We start from the raw sequence: 16,446 nt of genomic DNA on the forward strand, positions 1-16,446 counted from the left end.
GTTTTTCACTTTTTGTTTAACTATTGCAGCATTCTGCGTTTTACAAATTAGATGAACAAAGTAGCAGTACAAACAAGCATTCAGCACAAATCTCTGCTTGCTGTAAACTGCTATAAAGTGTCATTTGATTGTTTATTTCTTTTAGAGGCATTACATCTTTCATCATTAATAGGTGAGTTTCTGAGAGTTGGTCATCCTCATGTATGGATGGTATTGCGCAAAACATTAGAAACATCTGGCTGTATATTTTGGTCCATCACTATAACATCACTAAGCACAGCCTCAAAATGAAAACTGAACATCAAAAGTTGAAAGTGTTGTTTATTTTATTTCGTTAGATTTTAAAGACCTACTTAAAATAAAACCGTAAATCAAAGTCAAGGTCTGGTTACTGTTATTGTCTCTTATAAGCCACATCATATTTGTTTATATAGCCCAATATCACCAATTTCCCTCAATGGGATTTACAATATGTACAGCATTCAACACCCTGTATTCTTAGACCCTCAGTTCGAATAAGGAAAATCCTTCAACTGGAGAATGGGAGAAACACCAGGAAGACAACAGAGGAGTCTCTTTTTTAAGGATGAACAAACATGCAATAACCAATATACAAAGAACACAGAAAAAAACAGCAGTAAAATTACAGTATGTAGACATGGATTAATTTAAGAGAAGTTTCTGTCACATTAAACGACTTGCTGCATATAAAACAGACATGTTAGACTTTTTACAAAGAAACCGACTAACACTGGACTGAGTTAACAAATAAATCCTACATACTATAACGTCCTGAGAATGCACAGTGTAATAAATTACAGATATTATAATCATACAAATACACTTTATATGCTTAAAAAGCACACAATTACTAAAGGCATCAAACAGTTATGTAGAATGCAGTAAATGATAAATAAAGAGCTGAAACCACAGATAAATATGGCTGAAACATATAAAAAATACTGGCGTGTTGGTCCTTTAAATCAGAGCCAGGAAACTACCAGGAGGCCTTGAATGCATCATTTGACTGACAACCCCGCAGTCTAATCCAGAGAGTGAGGATGCATAGCAGCAGTGTTAAGTGTCGAAGAAACGTCGGCTGAGTACTTCTCTGGCTGTGATTGACAAAAGCCTGCTAACACTTTGTTCATTCAGCCCCTACAGACCGTGTTTGAACCTGAACCCGTCGGGTTGATCGGAACACATTTCCTCCAGACCCGGACTTCGCAGACGTTACGTTGGGACAATGGAATCTAACGTTATCCCGGACAGTATCCGCCCTCAGAGGCTACAGCCAGGGATTGGATTCGGTTCAGGACCGACCGGGACCCTCCGCTCCTCTCTCCGGCCCGGAGTGACGGTCCCCATCGCGCCGCTGCTGCCCTCCCCGGCCTCTCTGGCCGCCTCGTCCGGGCCTCCCCCGCCGCCGCCTCCGCTACAGCTACACAGCCTCTACGGCGGTATCGGAGCGGGACTGGGGCCGGGGGCTACCGGCCACTGTAACCCGGGGAACCCGGCGGTGCTGAAGGAGGCAGTGGAGGCTGTTGTCCGCAGCTTCGCCAAACACACACAAGGTTACGGCAGAGGTAACGTCTGGTGGTGATAATGACCCGTTAAATGTAGAAATAATGATGGTAATCAGTGTGATACAGCTTCAGTTTACTTGGGGAGGGGGAGTTTAGAAGAGCAGAAAGCCACTTTTAGCTGCGCCATTTGTTTGGAAGTGGATTAGCAACGAAAAACATAAACATACATGCTGTCATGTTCATGTTTAGCTACGCAGCTTCAAATATATATGGACTTTATCTTGTTTTACTGTGAGCTATGGCAATTTTCACCAGATGTAATATCACCGTAATGTTTCTCAGGAGTTTTCCTCTTATATTTATAGAGCTATAGTAACCTTTGCTTCAGCCTTGTCATTATAGGATTAACTACCACGGCTCTGGGGGGCTTACAACTACGAACAATAAACTATTATGAATTCTATTATGAACTACCCATGAATTATAACTACATTAAATTAATTTTACATTGGACACTTTACAGTACTGATCATGTACTGTGAACTGTGAAAAAAGAAATTTGCCAGTAGTAAATATATTTGTAAAGTCATGTTAGCCTCTTTTCAGATATGATCAGAATATTTGATATCATATCCAAACTATACACCACAGCACTAAGACAAACAAAGTACCAGATAGGTGTAATTTTTACAAGAGCCTTTCTTACAAAAAAGCTTGAACTTAAAATTTCCTGAAAACTTTGATTTGTGCTCAAAATTGTGTTAATTTCTCTGATGATGTTCTTTTTTATCTAGTTATATATATCACTGACGCACATCGACAAGAAGCATGCTTAAAACTAACCAAAAGCTGCAATAATGTTGGCAGTTGGAGCTAATACAAGTGTTCCTGTCCTGTGCTAATAGGATTTATTTCCAAAAGATTGTCCCTCTGTGCTCTGACTAACAGCCTCTCTCCTCCTCTATCCCGTTTAGGCTACTTAACACCATCAACATTGGCAGCACCATAAAGATTGTAGACTGGCTGTAGCTTTGTCTTAATGTTGCTCCAATTTAGTGATTTACTCTTGGGAAGAAAAAAGGATGTTAGATAAATTATCACAATGTTTAAAAAAAAACAAACACATCTGTCATATTTTAGTCTTTTGGAAATAATAATTTTACCGATATTAGGATGTAATTTGGCTTGTCTACATTTTTCATTTCATATCATACAATAAAACACAATGAAGACATACAAATAATTCTGTTTGTTATAAGTTAAAAAGCCCTCATTCCTACCATGGTTGATGAATATAAATTTTTTGATGTGGCAGTCTACTTTTACTTGCCTGCAATACATTACATTTTGTCAAATCAGTGCATTCTTTCCATCTAAAAGCTACTTAATTCCTTAGAGAGTATTAATCATTAATATAATGATTGGTGAATATAGCTCTGGCAAGCTCTCCTGATCACACAAGACCTAGTGCAAGTTTTTGTACTTGATTTGTGCTCAAAAGTGTGGAAACAGGGTGCTTCTGGTGGATCAGTGGTCGGAGTCACGTGTCACGTTTTGTGGGTCTGAGCTTGGACCAGCACCGCTGTCACATATAATATATCATCCTCTGCTATCTCCCAATATTTCCTGACTCTTTGTCTTTTATATTTAAGGAAATGCATTATCTTATCACTGTCCTGAACCCTATAGATGCTCAAAAATCACTCTTTGTCAGGGTTAGAACTGAGTTTGTTGGGTTTACTTTAGCTGGCCTCTGTGTTAGGGAAAGTACTGTGTATATAGCCTACAGTACATCCACTGGCTTGTTTTACATCTAGTGCTTCCATCTAGTTGGAAGGATACTTATGATAAACAATACATTTTATAATTTTTGAAATAGAGAACAGTATGGATTGATGTAGTCTGCTGTGAAAATAACATCACAACTTTGACAATAGCACATAAGTTATTACTTTATATTTGGCTACAACAAGAGAACAGTTTATAGTGAGCATTTTGCTTCCACACAGTAAGAGCAATAACAAAATTACTTGGATTGCAGTTTAGGGATTTATATATGTGATGTCAGAATACGCTTTTGTATTTTTTTCATGTCTATGGTTGGCAAAGCTGCAGCCCCAAAACGTACTGATCAGGCTCCAGACTCTGTGTGTGAGGGAGAAGCAGTGAGCCCGTGTTCGTATCAAACAGTGAGAGCTCAGCAGGAACGGGCTGAGAGGTAACAGAAGTGAAAGAGACCTGGATAATGTTGGCTGCACTCACATCTCCCCGCAAACCCAAACCCAAGCCCAAACCCAAATAATTATTTATGACTGAGTTGCAAATTTGACTGCTTTTTTTTGCTGTTGTTTCGTATGTGGAGCTTTCTCTCATGAGCACATAGACTGTAGCGTTGACCGTGTGTTTCTTCAAGCAGTTCCTCTGAGGTGATGCAGAATTTCCTTTAGGCAGCCACCTAAATCTTTTCAGGAAAATCCCCTGGCATCCTTGAAATGACCTTCCCCCACCCTTTCCATCTTTGTGTTTAGAGAGGATGTTACAGAGCACAGCCAGGGACTAATGCCACTTTAAATGCAAACTGATTGCAAAAAGCATTTAGATATCTAGGCACTATAATATCTTTTTCTATAAATAGGGTTATTGATAAAAGACAGGGTTCATATATCACAATGTGACAGTTTACTTATCTGTTCCGTCTAGTAAACGTGGTGGAAGCTTTACAGGAGTTTTGGCAGATGAAGCTGAGCAGAGGGGCTGACCTGCGGAACGGAGCTTTAGTTGTTTATGAAATGGTCCCATCCAACAGCCCACCATATGTTTGCTATGTTAGTCTTCCAGGAGGCAGCTGCTTCGGAAGTTTCCAGGTACAGAATCTGCATTTTCTTTTTTTTTTTTGCTTTGTGATGGAGAAACACTTCATACTGTATGATTTGTTTAAGAAAAAAGGGTCATTAAAGCACCATGTTACAAGCTTACAAAATTCCAACATGCTTGCAACCGCAACATACCAAGTATGGATTCAATCACAAGACCAGAAAACAGTCACTTAAGATCTGTGCACTCTGTTGCTAGCTTTACTCCCTATAAACACTGGCGGTCTTCAGCCTTTTGACTGTACAGTACATATCTGATTGTATCTGACTGCTGCTTATGCACATTTTCTTCACTGTTTGACAGTTCTGTCCCACCAAGGCAGAGGCAAGACGCAGCGCTGCCAAGATTGCCCTCATGAACTCTGTTTTCAATGAACATCCCTCTCGTCGCATCACAGACGACTTCATTGAGAAGAGTGTGAGTGAGGCCCTGGCCTCCTTCAATGTAAGTTATGAGAAATTTCTGAAAGATGCGTGTTTAAATATATATGTAGCTGCTATGCACCTTCAGTCTACTAGACCTCCACACTGGTACCATGGTAAGGGGATAAGTATAAATAGTGTAGTGTAAGAGTTGTATATGACTCATAAGTGTAATGCAGTAGCTATAAATGTGTTTTCACGGTACATGTGGAGGTATGCCATAAGCCTGTTGTGTATGAAGTAACTCCTGCAAATTGCACACTGTGATTTTTGAAATCCAGTAGTTGCTTTGCAAATATGCACAGTGCAGTCAAAATTAAGTAAAATATTGGTGCCTTGGATGGGCTCCCATACTCACTCACTCACTTTTGGCATGGTGGCTCCTATTTAGTTTTATTGAAAACAGATGCAGTAAATCTCTCGAGGAAGAAAACTTATTTACGGAAAATAGAATTTTTGAAAACAAACTACCAAGGAAATTCCTCACAGGGACTTACTTAAAATGTGCTCTGTGGAGTAAACTGAAGTTTTTTTGTGCACAGTCAGTATTACCCTCTACAAACATGGAGTGTATCTTTAAGTAATCTTAATCAATGTGTGGTTTGCATTTTCTTTCTTGTGAAACATTTGCTAAGCTGATTTTATCAAGCTACGTGCTGGCACTCTACTGCATTTCTTACCAACACCTGTTGATCAGAGGACTAGTGTGAAACCATTGCCAGGAATGTGAATCCGGTCATTATATGTGAGCACCGGCACAAACAAAACAGGGACCCACTTGCAAAAGCACTGCTCCATAGCACTACTAGTGGTCATAACATCACAGGGTACCTTAAAGATATCAATGTGCAAGAAAGTAAATGCATCATATGTTAGTCATTCTCCTCAGTGTCTGTGGCCGACCTCAAAGTCCAAGCATGTAAGCCATCATATACAGCATACCGTCATTAACTGCCTGTTGACGTTCACAGGGAAACAGAGAAGAGGCTGACAATCCCAACACGGGAATTGGAGCATTTCGCTTCATGCTTGAGTCCAACAAAGGAAAATCCATGCTGGAGTTTCAGGTGCATACATATCAGGAATGTCTGTGTTGTGTTAAGTAGCAGTTTATGCTAGTCAGACGCACCAGAGGAGTGTGAAAATAACAAAGTGGCATCTATAAACATTTTGCATGTGAGGAGCATGAGTGTGTAATAGCTACCTAAAATGTTTTTAAAGAGATTTCTAGCTCGTATGCCTCTAGCGTACCAGTGACACCCTTTGACAAATATACTAACATTTCGTGTGGATGCAGCTCATGGACCTCCACTGGTTACATACAGTAGTTTGAGCCCACATGAGCTTGAAGCTAGAACATCCTAACCCCATTTCTAACTGGAAATTAGACATCTGGAGACAGCATGCATGGTTTACACTACTGAATTGCTAAATATTGAGTGTTCTGAAGTGAGTTTGGTCTCATATTCCTGCTGGCTTGGCTGTGTTTGTGTGTTCAGGAGCTGATGACTGTGTTTCAGCTGTTGCATTGGAATGGAAGCCTCAAAGCCATGAGAGAACGACAGTGTTCCCGACAGGTACTGCAAGGGATTCAAGCCCATCTCACAGATGGGTTCAATTATCCAAGTACAGCAGCGGCTTTCAGCTTTTACATTTAAGTTTTTAAGTGAACTAATTATATGATGTGTTTTTCTACATAACAAGGACTGTTCCAGATAGATCAGACATTTTTCCTTCTCACCATGAATGTTTAGAGAGCAGTGGCAAGCTGGAAAATAAGGACACCAGAGAGGAGGTTTTTTATAAATTCTAACATACCTAAAAGATGGATTTTAGTTAGTTAAGTTTTTTTTAATCGTTGAGTCTCACTGGGCTCAAGATTTCTTTTACGTTAGAGACCTGACAACAAATTACATATATAAAGTTTGGAGAAGTTTAAGATCCCTCAGAGAAATACTAAGTTTGGTTTGCAGTTCATTCCACTAGTAAGCTTAGAGTATCAGAAAACATAGTTTAAAATATCATTTCTGTTTGTCCGACAGTTTATCCTCCAGGTTGCTTATCTGTAATGCAAATCATCACACACCTTCAAATGTGAGATATTATGTTATATATTCTTAACCTCTTAACATCTAAAGAATAAAAACTGCAGCACTTGTTTCCACTGGCTCATTGACTGAGGATTCACAGGAATCTTTCTACATCCTGACTTGACGGTCAATGCAATGCACCCTTTGACTCTTCGATGTTGCTGAACTTTGCAGGAGGTGCTGGCTCACTATTCCCACCGGGCTCTGGATGATGACATGCGCACTCAGATGGCCGCCGACTGGGTGAACCGGGAACAGAGCGTAGCGGGCACGATTGCGCAGGAGCTGGCCTCCACAGAGCGAGAACTGGAAGATGCCAGGCTGGCGGGCAGAGAACTGCGTTTTTACAAGGAGAAGAAAGATATCCTGATGTTAGCTGTGGGTCAGCTCAGTGCAGCCAACACTGCCACCCTGCCATCACACTAAACCTAACACGTGGAAACAAGCCTTCACATTCCGTAGGATTCCTGGTAACAGTATTGAACATTTCATAGAGATAAAGATGCTTCATCTGATTTTTTTAGGTTTTGTATCTTGTGTGTTGTTGTGAGGACCAGGTAATCAGGCCTTGATTTTTACAGTATGCACATCCGTCCATAAAACAAACATTTGCCGCTATAGCCGTTACCTCTTCGTGCCTAGTGATTACAGGACATCAGTGCTTTTTTTTTTTAATACCTGTAAACTTGCTTGGCATACCAGCTTACTGGAGTGTACATGTTTTTTTCTTTATTTCATACTGCAACAAACAAAACCTGCCTTTCATCAGTGAATGTACAGGTCATACGGTAATATGACCCCAAAAACCAAACTCATATGAGGTAAAGATCATTTTTAAGTCAAACCAGCGTGTTTCTTTAATGTTTTTGGTGCATTCATGTACAGTACTTAGTAGTAGTATTGTGGACTCTGGCAAGTGAAAGTGGTAAAAAGTAGCAAAAGAGAGTACATACCTTTCTTTAACAAGCTTTAAACCATGATAGCATGTACCTTGTGTTCACTAATAAACAGAGTATTTCTAAAATATTATCACAGAAACAGCAAAAGCCGCAAGGAAGGGGATAAAAGATCCCCTACAATGTCAGTACTTCACAATGAGGTTTTCCATAATGGGTATAATAGACATTTATCCTACCAGTTGTAATGAGAATATAATGTAAGTATGTGACAATTCCAGTAAGCATTGAGAAATACTTATTGGCTCATGTAAAAAGTTGTGGGTACTTTTACAGAAATGTAAGCAGGGGACTGATCGCTCTGATAGCAGCTCAGGTTTTTGAAAAATCAGAGAGTGAACCATCACTTTGTTTTATTTTTGTTTGTTAAGGCAACAACTATTTTAACGTTCATTGTATGCTTGGTGGCCATGACACTAGCTGAATGTATATTTTCAGTGTGCTCTCAACTAATGGACCTGCAAAGCGGCGCTGTTCAGACTATAGAATTACTCTTGTGATACAGGTTGTGCTTGTCATGTGCTTCATCTAGAGGACATCAAAAGAGCTGGTGCTTGGGAGACTAAAATGTAGGTGAGGGTCTCAGCAAAAACAGTAAATAGTCACACAGTGGTGAGGGCCAGAAAATGAACCGAGGGATCTTTCGTTATAATGAAGTTTGGCTTTTTAACAAGCTTATTCATCATGTGTGAGTCATGTGTGAGTCATCGTAGTCAATGCAAAACAGTACCACTGCTTGTGGTTTCTGTTTTTTAAGATATTGGAAGCAGAATTTGGTTGTCAGCGCTGGTGTTCGTCCACGGGCTAAAAACAATGTATGTAACTCGCACTTATCACCTTTCAAATATTTTATGTTGAAGGACCTGATTTCTTTTATACTGCTAATGTGATATCCTCAAATTTCCCTGTCTATCCAAAATGTATTTTATTACAATATAAGAATGAAGGCATTTCAACGAGTAGCCTTTTAAAGACCCCATGGAATGGAAGTGAGAGTTTACTTGATAATATGTGGCTCTGGTTGGAAGGAAATGTGGGCAGTGAGTTATGCAAGTTAAACAGCAGGCGGGCTTGTGCTGCTGCTGAGTGTTGGATTGTCAACAGAAGAAACTCATTACATAAAATTTAAGGAGACAGCAAGTAAAAAAACAAAAGAAGCAGGAATGTAGTCTAATGATTAAAGCCAGATCAATTTTAATATTCTATTGCTGTATCTCTTCTCTGGGATCATTGTGCCTTTATAAAAATGGTAGCATGCAATGATTAGACCCATTAACTTTCATTTAATGGGATCTTTAAAAGGGTGGTGCTACTCTATTTTAAATCCTTTGTCTTACATGTAAAGGTGATGTTATGGATTACATGCTATGTTACTGCTACAATACCTTAATATGTTGTTATGAAGGATTTATTAAATCTTACTACCTTTGTTATACATTTATAACCATTATATATTGTTGGTTTGGTACTCAGCTCATAAAATACGTGTGTAGCAGCAAGTAATTTTGCCCTCTTGGCAAAGACCCTGCAGCGCTCTTCAGTGAATGCTGAAATGTTAAAATAGACAGTTGAACTGATGTAATGCACACTTTGACCTCACAGTTCTGCAGCTTGAATCCAGCCTCGTTAATCTCACGTTTTCCTTTTCACTTTACATTTTGAACTAAACAGCTCCAACAATGTCAACAACAGATGTGTTTTCAGAGATTCAGTATCGTCCCATGAACCGGTTTCAAGTCCGACTTAAGAACATACTGTACTGCCGGTGCACTCATGCTAAAGCAGAAATGTAATTAATGAGAGAAACTAAACAAGTATTTAAATGAGCTTGTTATAGGAATCTGGCTGGAGCTCTTGAATTATGTGTGTTTGCATTTTTCTTCTAATTTCAATGCTTATAATGTGTGTTATTTTTGACCACAAGCCATTAATCTCAGAACTGTCTTCTTACAAATGCCTTTGACCTTTCTTTGTGATCATTATCAATGAAGGCTTTTTTTAAAACAGTATATTTTTTGCTATCCATTTTATAAAAAAACAGACTTCTCTTTGCTTTGATGCATGATGTGTTGATTAAGTTCTGTTTTTTAGGTTTCATATTCTATTCAGTATTGTTTTTAAGTGTTTTTGAGGGCTGTTATTGTATGTATTTTCTATGAACATTTTGTATTCCATGTTTATACTTTTAGTAGATTTATATGATGTAATAAATTGGCTGATACAAAAGTTTGTCATCTCACTTGTTACATTGCTTAGTAAAAGAATGAGCAACCAAATCTATATAAAATTTTATTTAGTTGAGTTGACTCATCTGTACCCAGAGGTAAGGTTAAGGTTGGGTTATTTTTTAACCCAGCAGTTTTTTGAGTACATAGTTTTCTTTAAATCACAGTTGAACCAGAGTTGTATTTCAGTGACAGTAGCCTGAAACAGCATATCAGAAGTATCTTAGCAATTGCTCAAAAGAATTACATGTTACTGTTATGATTGAATAGCCTATTAGTTCCCCATTTCTTTTAAAGAATAGAGATGTCTAAAGAATGTAATTCAATAATCTGCTTTTGTCACTTTTTTATTAAAATGATATAATGCAGTCTCTTTCCTTTTAGATTGAAGTATATTTGATCAGACATGGACAAATATCTGTCAGATTCTTTAAAGTAATTATTTAAAGTAGATTTCCTAAAGGAAATCTGTCTTTTTCCACAGAAGTATTGTATTTCCTATTTTTTGAAAATACTTTTATTTTATCTTATTATATTTTATTTACTTCCGCCTACGGCAACGCAGTGCAGGAAGAGGTGGGGCTTCGGTTTACGACGCTCGCCCTCCGTTGTTCATTCAACATGGCGGCGGGACCAATTTCAGAAAGAAACCAAGGTAACTGCACAATTAAGATACGCGTCTCAGCTTTTTGTTTTGGTCATATATGCATATTCTTCTGGGTTACACTTCAAACTCTTCACGCTGTTTTGTTGAGCGCCGTTTGTCGCCTGGTTAGCTAACTCGTTAGCTCGGTCACATGGAAGTGTTCAGTTGTCGTTAGCTTGGCTTGCCGCTAATTTAACAATTCAACTGCACTTCTCTTACTTGAATTTCTCTTACCTGCTTGCTACAGAAGAAGTTATCTTTAATGTTGACTTTTGATTGATTTCTCATGTGTGGCTTCTGTTCTTAGAGTATCAGAGGCAGAGTTACGTTATGTTGGCTAGCAGTTAGCTTGTCACGCTAACTTTTCATAGTTAACAGAGCTAACACTAGTTATATATGAGCCTGTGGCAGAACTCTGCGATAACATTGACGAAAACAAATCATCATACTTTGTTTCCCACAGTACTTGGTATTATTTTGTCAAGCTATTTCGAGTTTTTAGGTTCTTTTACTTAAAAAGTGTAAAGGCCAGATGTGGGAGATATAGTCTTATCATTATTATGGATAAAATTGCCAAGCAGTTGATGCTAGTTCCATTTTCCGTTTCAATGGGAAGTGTCAGATATGTTTGTCCAGTCCTATTATATGAAACTGTGTCAATAACCAATGTTCTAGGCAACTATGAAGTGAGTAAGGTTACTGTGTTATCATTTAGATATTTAAAGTGTTATCGATGTCATATCCTGAAATGCAAATCAGTCGGTTTGTGGCAAGGGGATCGTGATGGCAGCATAATTTCTTTAGGTATAATTTTAACAGCAATCGCTTGAATGCAGCTGTATATCTCACTGTCCAAAGATCGTCTTGGGGTGTTCTGGACATGTAGTCCAATTCAAATTTCTAAATAAGAAAATTAGCACGAAGCATCTCCATTGGTTTGTAGTTTGACTTAATCCCAACTCCTGTAAAATTCTGTCTAATTTGGACATCTAAGATGAAATATCTTAGATGTCATAATGATTTCTTTTTTAATTGCCCCCTTGTTTTTTTTTCAGACGCCACTGTGTATGTCGGCGGCTTGGATGAGAAAGTGTCAGAGCCGTTACTATGGGAGCTTTTCTTGCAGGCTGGTCCTGTAGTCAATACTCACATGCCCAAAGACAGGGTCACTGGACAACATCAGGGTGAGTATCATCTTATATGCCCCAAAATGGTGATTACCTAGTTACAACATGTCAGAGAAGAGAAAAGACACTCCTAAATTTTTTTTCTTCCTTCCCAGGCTATGGTTTTGTGGAGTTTCTCAGCGAAGAGGACGCTGACTATGCCATCAAAATCATGAATATGATAAAGCTCTATGGCAAACCAATTCGAGTTAATAAGGCATCAGCGCACAACAAAAACTTGGATGTGGGTGCAAACATCTTCATTGGTAACCTGGACCCGGAAATTGATGAGAAACTGCTCTATGACACATTCAGTGCCTTTGGCGTGATCCTCCAGACGCCAAAGATCATGCGAGACCCAGACACTGGCAACTCCAAGGGTTATGCTTTCATCAATTTCGCCAGCTTTGATGCGTCAGATGCCGCCATTGAGGCCATGAATGGCCAATACCTGTGCAACAGGCCCATCACGGTGTCGTATGCCTTCAAGAAGGATTCTAAAGGAGAACGACACGGCTCAGCTGCAGAGCGACTCCTGGCGGCACAAAACCCTCTCTCCCAGGCAGACAGACCTCATCAGCTGTTTGCAGATGCTCCCCCACCACCATCTGCTCCGACACCAGTCCTGACCACGCTGGGAACTGGGATGCCCATGCCAGGTATGACCAGGAGAGAGTGCTTTTATAGGGTTGATGTCAGAGGGTCTAGGATGTCCTTTGGCTTTCTTCCTTTCAGTTGTACTTTAACTGCACTTTTAGTGTAATTCCGAACATTTTCAATTATTCTATGGATGAGAAAGTCATTAGTTGGTAATTTCAGGCCACATGCCTATAGAGAACATTACATAGTGAAGAACAGTAGTATATATTAGCATCTGTATACTTTAACATATATGTAAAAAATCAAGGTGTGCTACCATCTTTGAAGGCTCTTCATAAGTTGCATTTCTCCCTGTTACATTTCCTCTTAATTCACTCTTCAATGTAAAAGTAACTGCATTCTCTACCAGTCTGATGTGATAATCTCAACAACAATAACAAAAGATAAAATTTCTGCTGCAAAGCTGTCTCTGCCAAGGTGCAAAGACCTCACATGTTGGTATAATCTTACATCTGAAATTAGAATTTTAATATATTTTCTTTGGTTTTGTTTCTTTGGGCTGTAATCAATAGTCTAGGTGTGTTTTCTCATATACAACAGTTGACTGATTAAAGGTTATAGATTGGGTAGTTGAAGGTGGTGAGTGTAAGTACGCTGTTCTGACTGATGCATCTTTTGTCTCATTAGTTAACGAGATTGATTTTGATTTAATCTTCAGTGATGTAACTAACCATCAACATCGCAGCTGACAGATGACTAATGGCTATGATGACTGGAATATTTAACGAATTAATCAGTCAGACGGCTTGACTTAGTGCACTGGTACAACACGAAATTATGACTTAAATTGTAATTACAACTTGTTTCTGTGCAGGCATGCCACCTCCTGGTGCTTTCCCTCCTGTTCCTCCTCCGGGATCGATGCCTCCAACAATGCCCCCTAGCATGGCCATGCCTCCAACTGCAGGGACTCCAGGCCCACAGGGTGGGGGTGGAGGACCTCCACCCGGGCCACCACCCTTCCCCCCTGCCAACATGCATCCAGGTAATGGCTTGTTAATACTTAAAATTTGTTTCCACTGTGCAAGTGAAAGGGCACACAACAGTACATTGAGAAAGTTCTAGCGTGCAATAGAGCTCGGTGTCCTCAAATTTTCGCTACTGGATGTTATGGATGAACTCAAAAACTGGTAAAGGAGGGATGTCCTGGTGGCTTAGAGGTTTACGACACAGATACTGATGGCTATCTGAAATAAAAGGCAAGAAAATCTGAAAATATAGCAAAGAACACTGAATACATGGGAGCTGATGTGTATTTACATAATTTAAAAGCTGTGTGAAATTGGCAACAAATGACAAATGCACATTCATAATCAGATTTTAAAATGGTATAAACCTGAAGAGCATTTAAAATGAGAAATCCAGCATTCATACTACTATTAAAAAGTGTAATTGACCATAAACGGCAGTTGTGATTCCCTCTATTCTATTTCTTTGAACATGCATACATTTCCATTACCATAGTTTGGTATTGCAGCAAAAGAATTTAACTTTTATACACTTTATTGTTTCTGTCACAGGAATGCCTCAGATGCCCATGCCCCCTCCTGCTCCTCCTGGCATGGTACCTCCACCTCCTGCTCCTCCAGGATCAAATCAACCACGGGCACCGCCGCCGCCTGGCATGCCTCCACCCCCGCCCATGGGCATGCCACCCAGAGCACCATATGGACCTCCCATGGGTGAGCACTGTGGCCCTTTTTGTGAAATACAAGTCTCTCTTCAGTTCACAAACATTACCTCTGTCATTTGAACAAAGATTGCCGTACGTTATAATCGACTCAGTGCAGTATTGTCTGTAAAAGAACAACTGAAGGGTAAATAACCTCTCTTCTGCATATCTGTATTATACTACAAAATAGATTTAACGATTTGTATAGTATTGACACATACCAATGTTTCCGTGTCTACCATGACAAATTAGCTCCTATGAGCATGCCTTTCATTGAACCAAACCAAATTTTGTTTCTGGACCATCCTAGTACAATGAATTCTTGAAGCACAATTTCACCATTATCGAGAACTGCTGAAAAAGAGGGAACAGTTGACAATTGTGAAAGATTGTCCATGTTTCTGTCTAAAAACTGAAACCACAACTCGATTAGCAAAATCATTATTTCATTTTGCCCTTTCTTCCCTAGCAGCAACTGGGCCTCACCATCTCCTGCCCCTCCTCTTTAAAGAGTTTCAGTGCATAGAAGTATTGACAAAGCGTCTTTATTATTTCATGACTTTCTCAAAACATAAGAGTATCACAGATGAAAGCTGCAACATGATATCATGTCTATGCTTGCATCTTCTTTACATCAATGTGCTATGATTCACCATTCATTCATCGCACTATCTGACATGCCTCACAGTTGGTATCATACAGCCTGACAAGATATTATTGGATCCATCTTGCACAGTTTGACATACAGTGAACTTGTATGATTGTTGTTATTGCACAGTGTGAAGGCACCCATACACACCTGAGTTTCACCCTGATCTTGAAGTGAGTCTTTAGAAAGGCGTACGTGATCTGCATCCAATATTGGTTGAGAGATTGGTGTAGAATTATTACATATAGTGTTTAATGTGTTTAAAATATTGTATTTTGAAAGTTTAAAGTAGTGAATTGAAATCAATTGACAAATTTGACCATAGTTCAGAATATGATTAAGAATGCGACATGAATGGAGGATGTGCATTCTACAATAGGTTTTTAATGTCGTCTCCAAACTGGCCATTATTCACTCCGAGCCCCTGCAAATGATTATTGCACAGGATGCTGTTTTAATTGTGGTTATCCTTGGCTGTGGTGAGACCACATAATCAAAGGTGAATGTTTTCTCTAATTATGATCACCCTCTTTGTTTCCCTCAGGTCCACCTGTGCCTCCAGGTATGAGAGGGCCACCTCCTCCCATGCCTCCACCTGGCTACGGTGCTGGTCCTCCTCGTCCACCTCCTTTTGGCTTCCAGAGAGGACCCCCGATGCCACCAAGGCCCCCTGGTGCCCCACCACGCGTCCCAATGAGAGCACCAATGCCACCGTAATCCATCTCAGACTGTAGAAACAGGCTCGCATTTAGATTTTTTTTTTTTTTTTTTTTACTACTACAATATGTAACTGGGAGAATAATTTAACCTGTTTGTTTGTTTTTTTTGGTCATTGTACAGTTGAAGGACCTTTTGATGAATAAAGTTTTTAGTACACGTTTGTGATATATTTTTCTCACCCTAAGAAATTACTTAATGGTTATTTTTATTTCTGTAGAACAGCCCATAAAGAGTCAAATTTCTTCACTTTTAAATAGAAATGTAAAAATTAGAATATAAAAAATTGTTTTATCTTAATGCACTGAACAAAAGATAATACAGCATCTATTCAGCAGACTCTTGGGGCGTCCAAAGGGCCTTCTTTACATCAAAGAGTCAAATTTCTTCACTTTTAAATAGAAATGTAAAAAATGTCTCACTCTGAGTGGCTTCAGCATGATTGAGAATCCCCTTGGCAGTAGGTCTGTTTCATAGCAGACACTTTGACGCGTCACAGAAGGAAGAGTAAATGTGTGATAAACACTGATGATAGCTGCATTTTATCTAGGTGTCCTGTTTCTTGGCTGCTGGCTCACTGGCTTTGCTTGTTGGTACTCTTCTGTTAAATGGAGCTGTCAATAATGTTATTGGCTCCCCCTGTGGTTTAACTACTGTATTATACTATAAGTCAAAATGTCCACTCTTAGAAAAAGGCCAGTGCATTTAGATATTTTCTGTTTATAGGTGAAGGTTTTGGCCAGAGCAAGTCACATCAAGCTCTAGAGACAATTAGTATTGCTCTAAAACGAAGCGTTCACTTGGTGGATGGACTGAGCAACATCCATAATCCAACATTATGAA

The 16,446-nt window shown here is 39.3% G+C and overlaps 2 protein-coding genes across 2 annotated transcripts; both read left to right on the forward strand.

Annotated features, from left to right (window-relative positions):
• Positions 1-963: 963 nt before the first annotated feature.
• Positions 964-10,050, forward strand: lix1l (limb and CNS expressed 1 like). The gene is made up of 6 exons (XM_022747644.1): positions 964-1,586; positions 4,227-4,390; positions 4,704-4,844; positions 5,794-5,889; positions 6,322-6,399; positions 7,087-10,050. The coding sequence occupies exons 1-6, from the start codon at positions 1,247-1,249 to the stop codon at positions 7,336-7,338; spliced, it is 1,071 nt and encodes a 356-aa protein (XP_022603365.1). The 5' UTR covers positions 964-1,246; the 3' UTR covers positions 7,339-10,050.
• Positions 10,051-10,681: 631 nt separating this feature from the next.
• sf3b4 (splicing factor 3b subunit 4) lies at positions 10,682-15,660 on the forward strand. Its single transcript, XM_022747472.1, has 6 exons — positions 10,682-10,748; positions 11,795-11,923; positions 12,022-12,564; positions 13,380-13,550; positions 14,086-14,247; positions 15,431-15,660. Exons 1-6 carry the CDS (start codon positions 10,715-10,717, stop codon positions 15,601-15,603), a joined length of 1,212 nt encoding a protein of 403 aa, XP_022603193.1. The 5' UTR covers positions 10,682-10,714; the 3' UTR covers positions 15,604-15,660.
• The last annotated feature ends 786 nt before the right edge of the window (positions 15,661-16,446 follow it).

The sequence above is a fragment of the Seriola dumerili genome, unplaced genomic scaffold, assembly GCF_002260705.1.
Source record: "Seriola dumerili isolate Sdu_G_001 unplaced genomic scaffold, Sdu_1.0 BDQW01000110.1, whole genome shotgun sequence".
Classification (NCBI taxonomy): Eukaryota; Metazoa; Chordata; class Actinopteri; order Carangiformes; family Carangidae; genus Seriola; species Seriola dumerili.

What these genes read in the sequence shown, in the direction of transcription:
- lix1l (XM_022747644.1), top strand. Translation starts at nt 1,247, where the DNA reads ATGGAATCTAACGTTATCCCGGACAGTATCCGCCCTCAGAGGCTACAG. An exon ending in GCTGCTTCGGAAGTTTCCAG is followed by an intron (nt 4,391 to 4,703) that starts GTACAGAATCTG and finishes ACTGTTTGACAG; the next exon opens with TTCTGTCCCACCAAGGCAGA. An exon ending in AGGCCCTGGCCTCCTTCAAT is followed by an intron (nt 4,845 to 5,793) that starts GTAAGTTATGAG and finishes TGACGTTCACAG; the next exon opens with GGAAACAGAGAAGAGGCTGA.
- sf3b4 (XM_022747472.1), top strand. Translation starts at nt 10,715, where the DNA reads ATGGCGGCGGGACCAATTTCAGAAAGAAACCAAG. An exon ending in AACTGGGATGCCCATGCCAG is followed by an intron (nt 12,565 to 13,379) that starts GTATGACCAGGA and finishes GTTTCTGTGCAG; the next exon opens with GCATGCCACCTCCTGGTGCT. An exon ending in ACCATATGGACCTCCCATGG is followed by an intron (nt 14,248 to 15,430) that starts GTGAGCACTGTG and finishes TGTTTCCCTCAG; the next exon opens with GTCCACCTGTGCCTCCAGGT.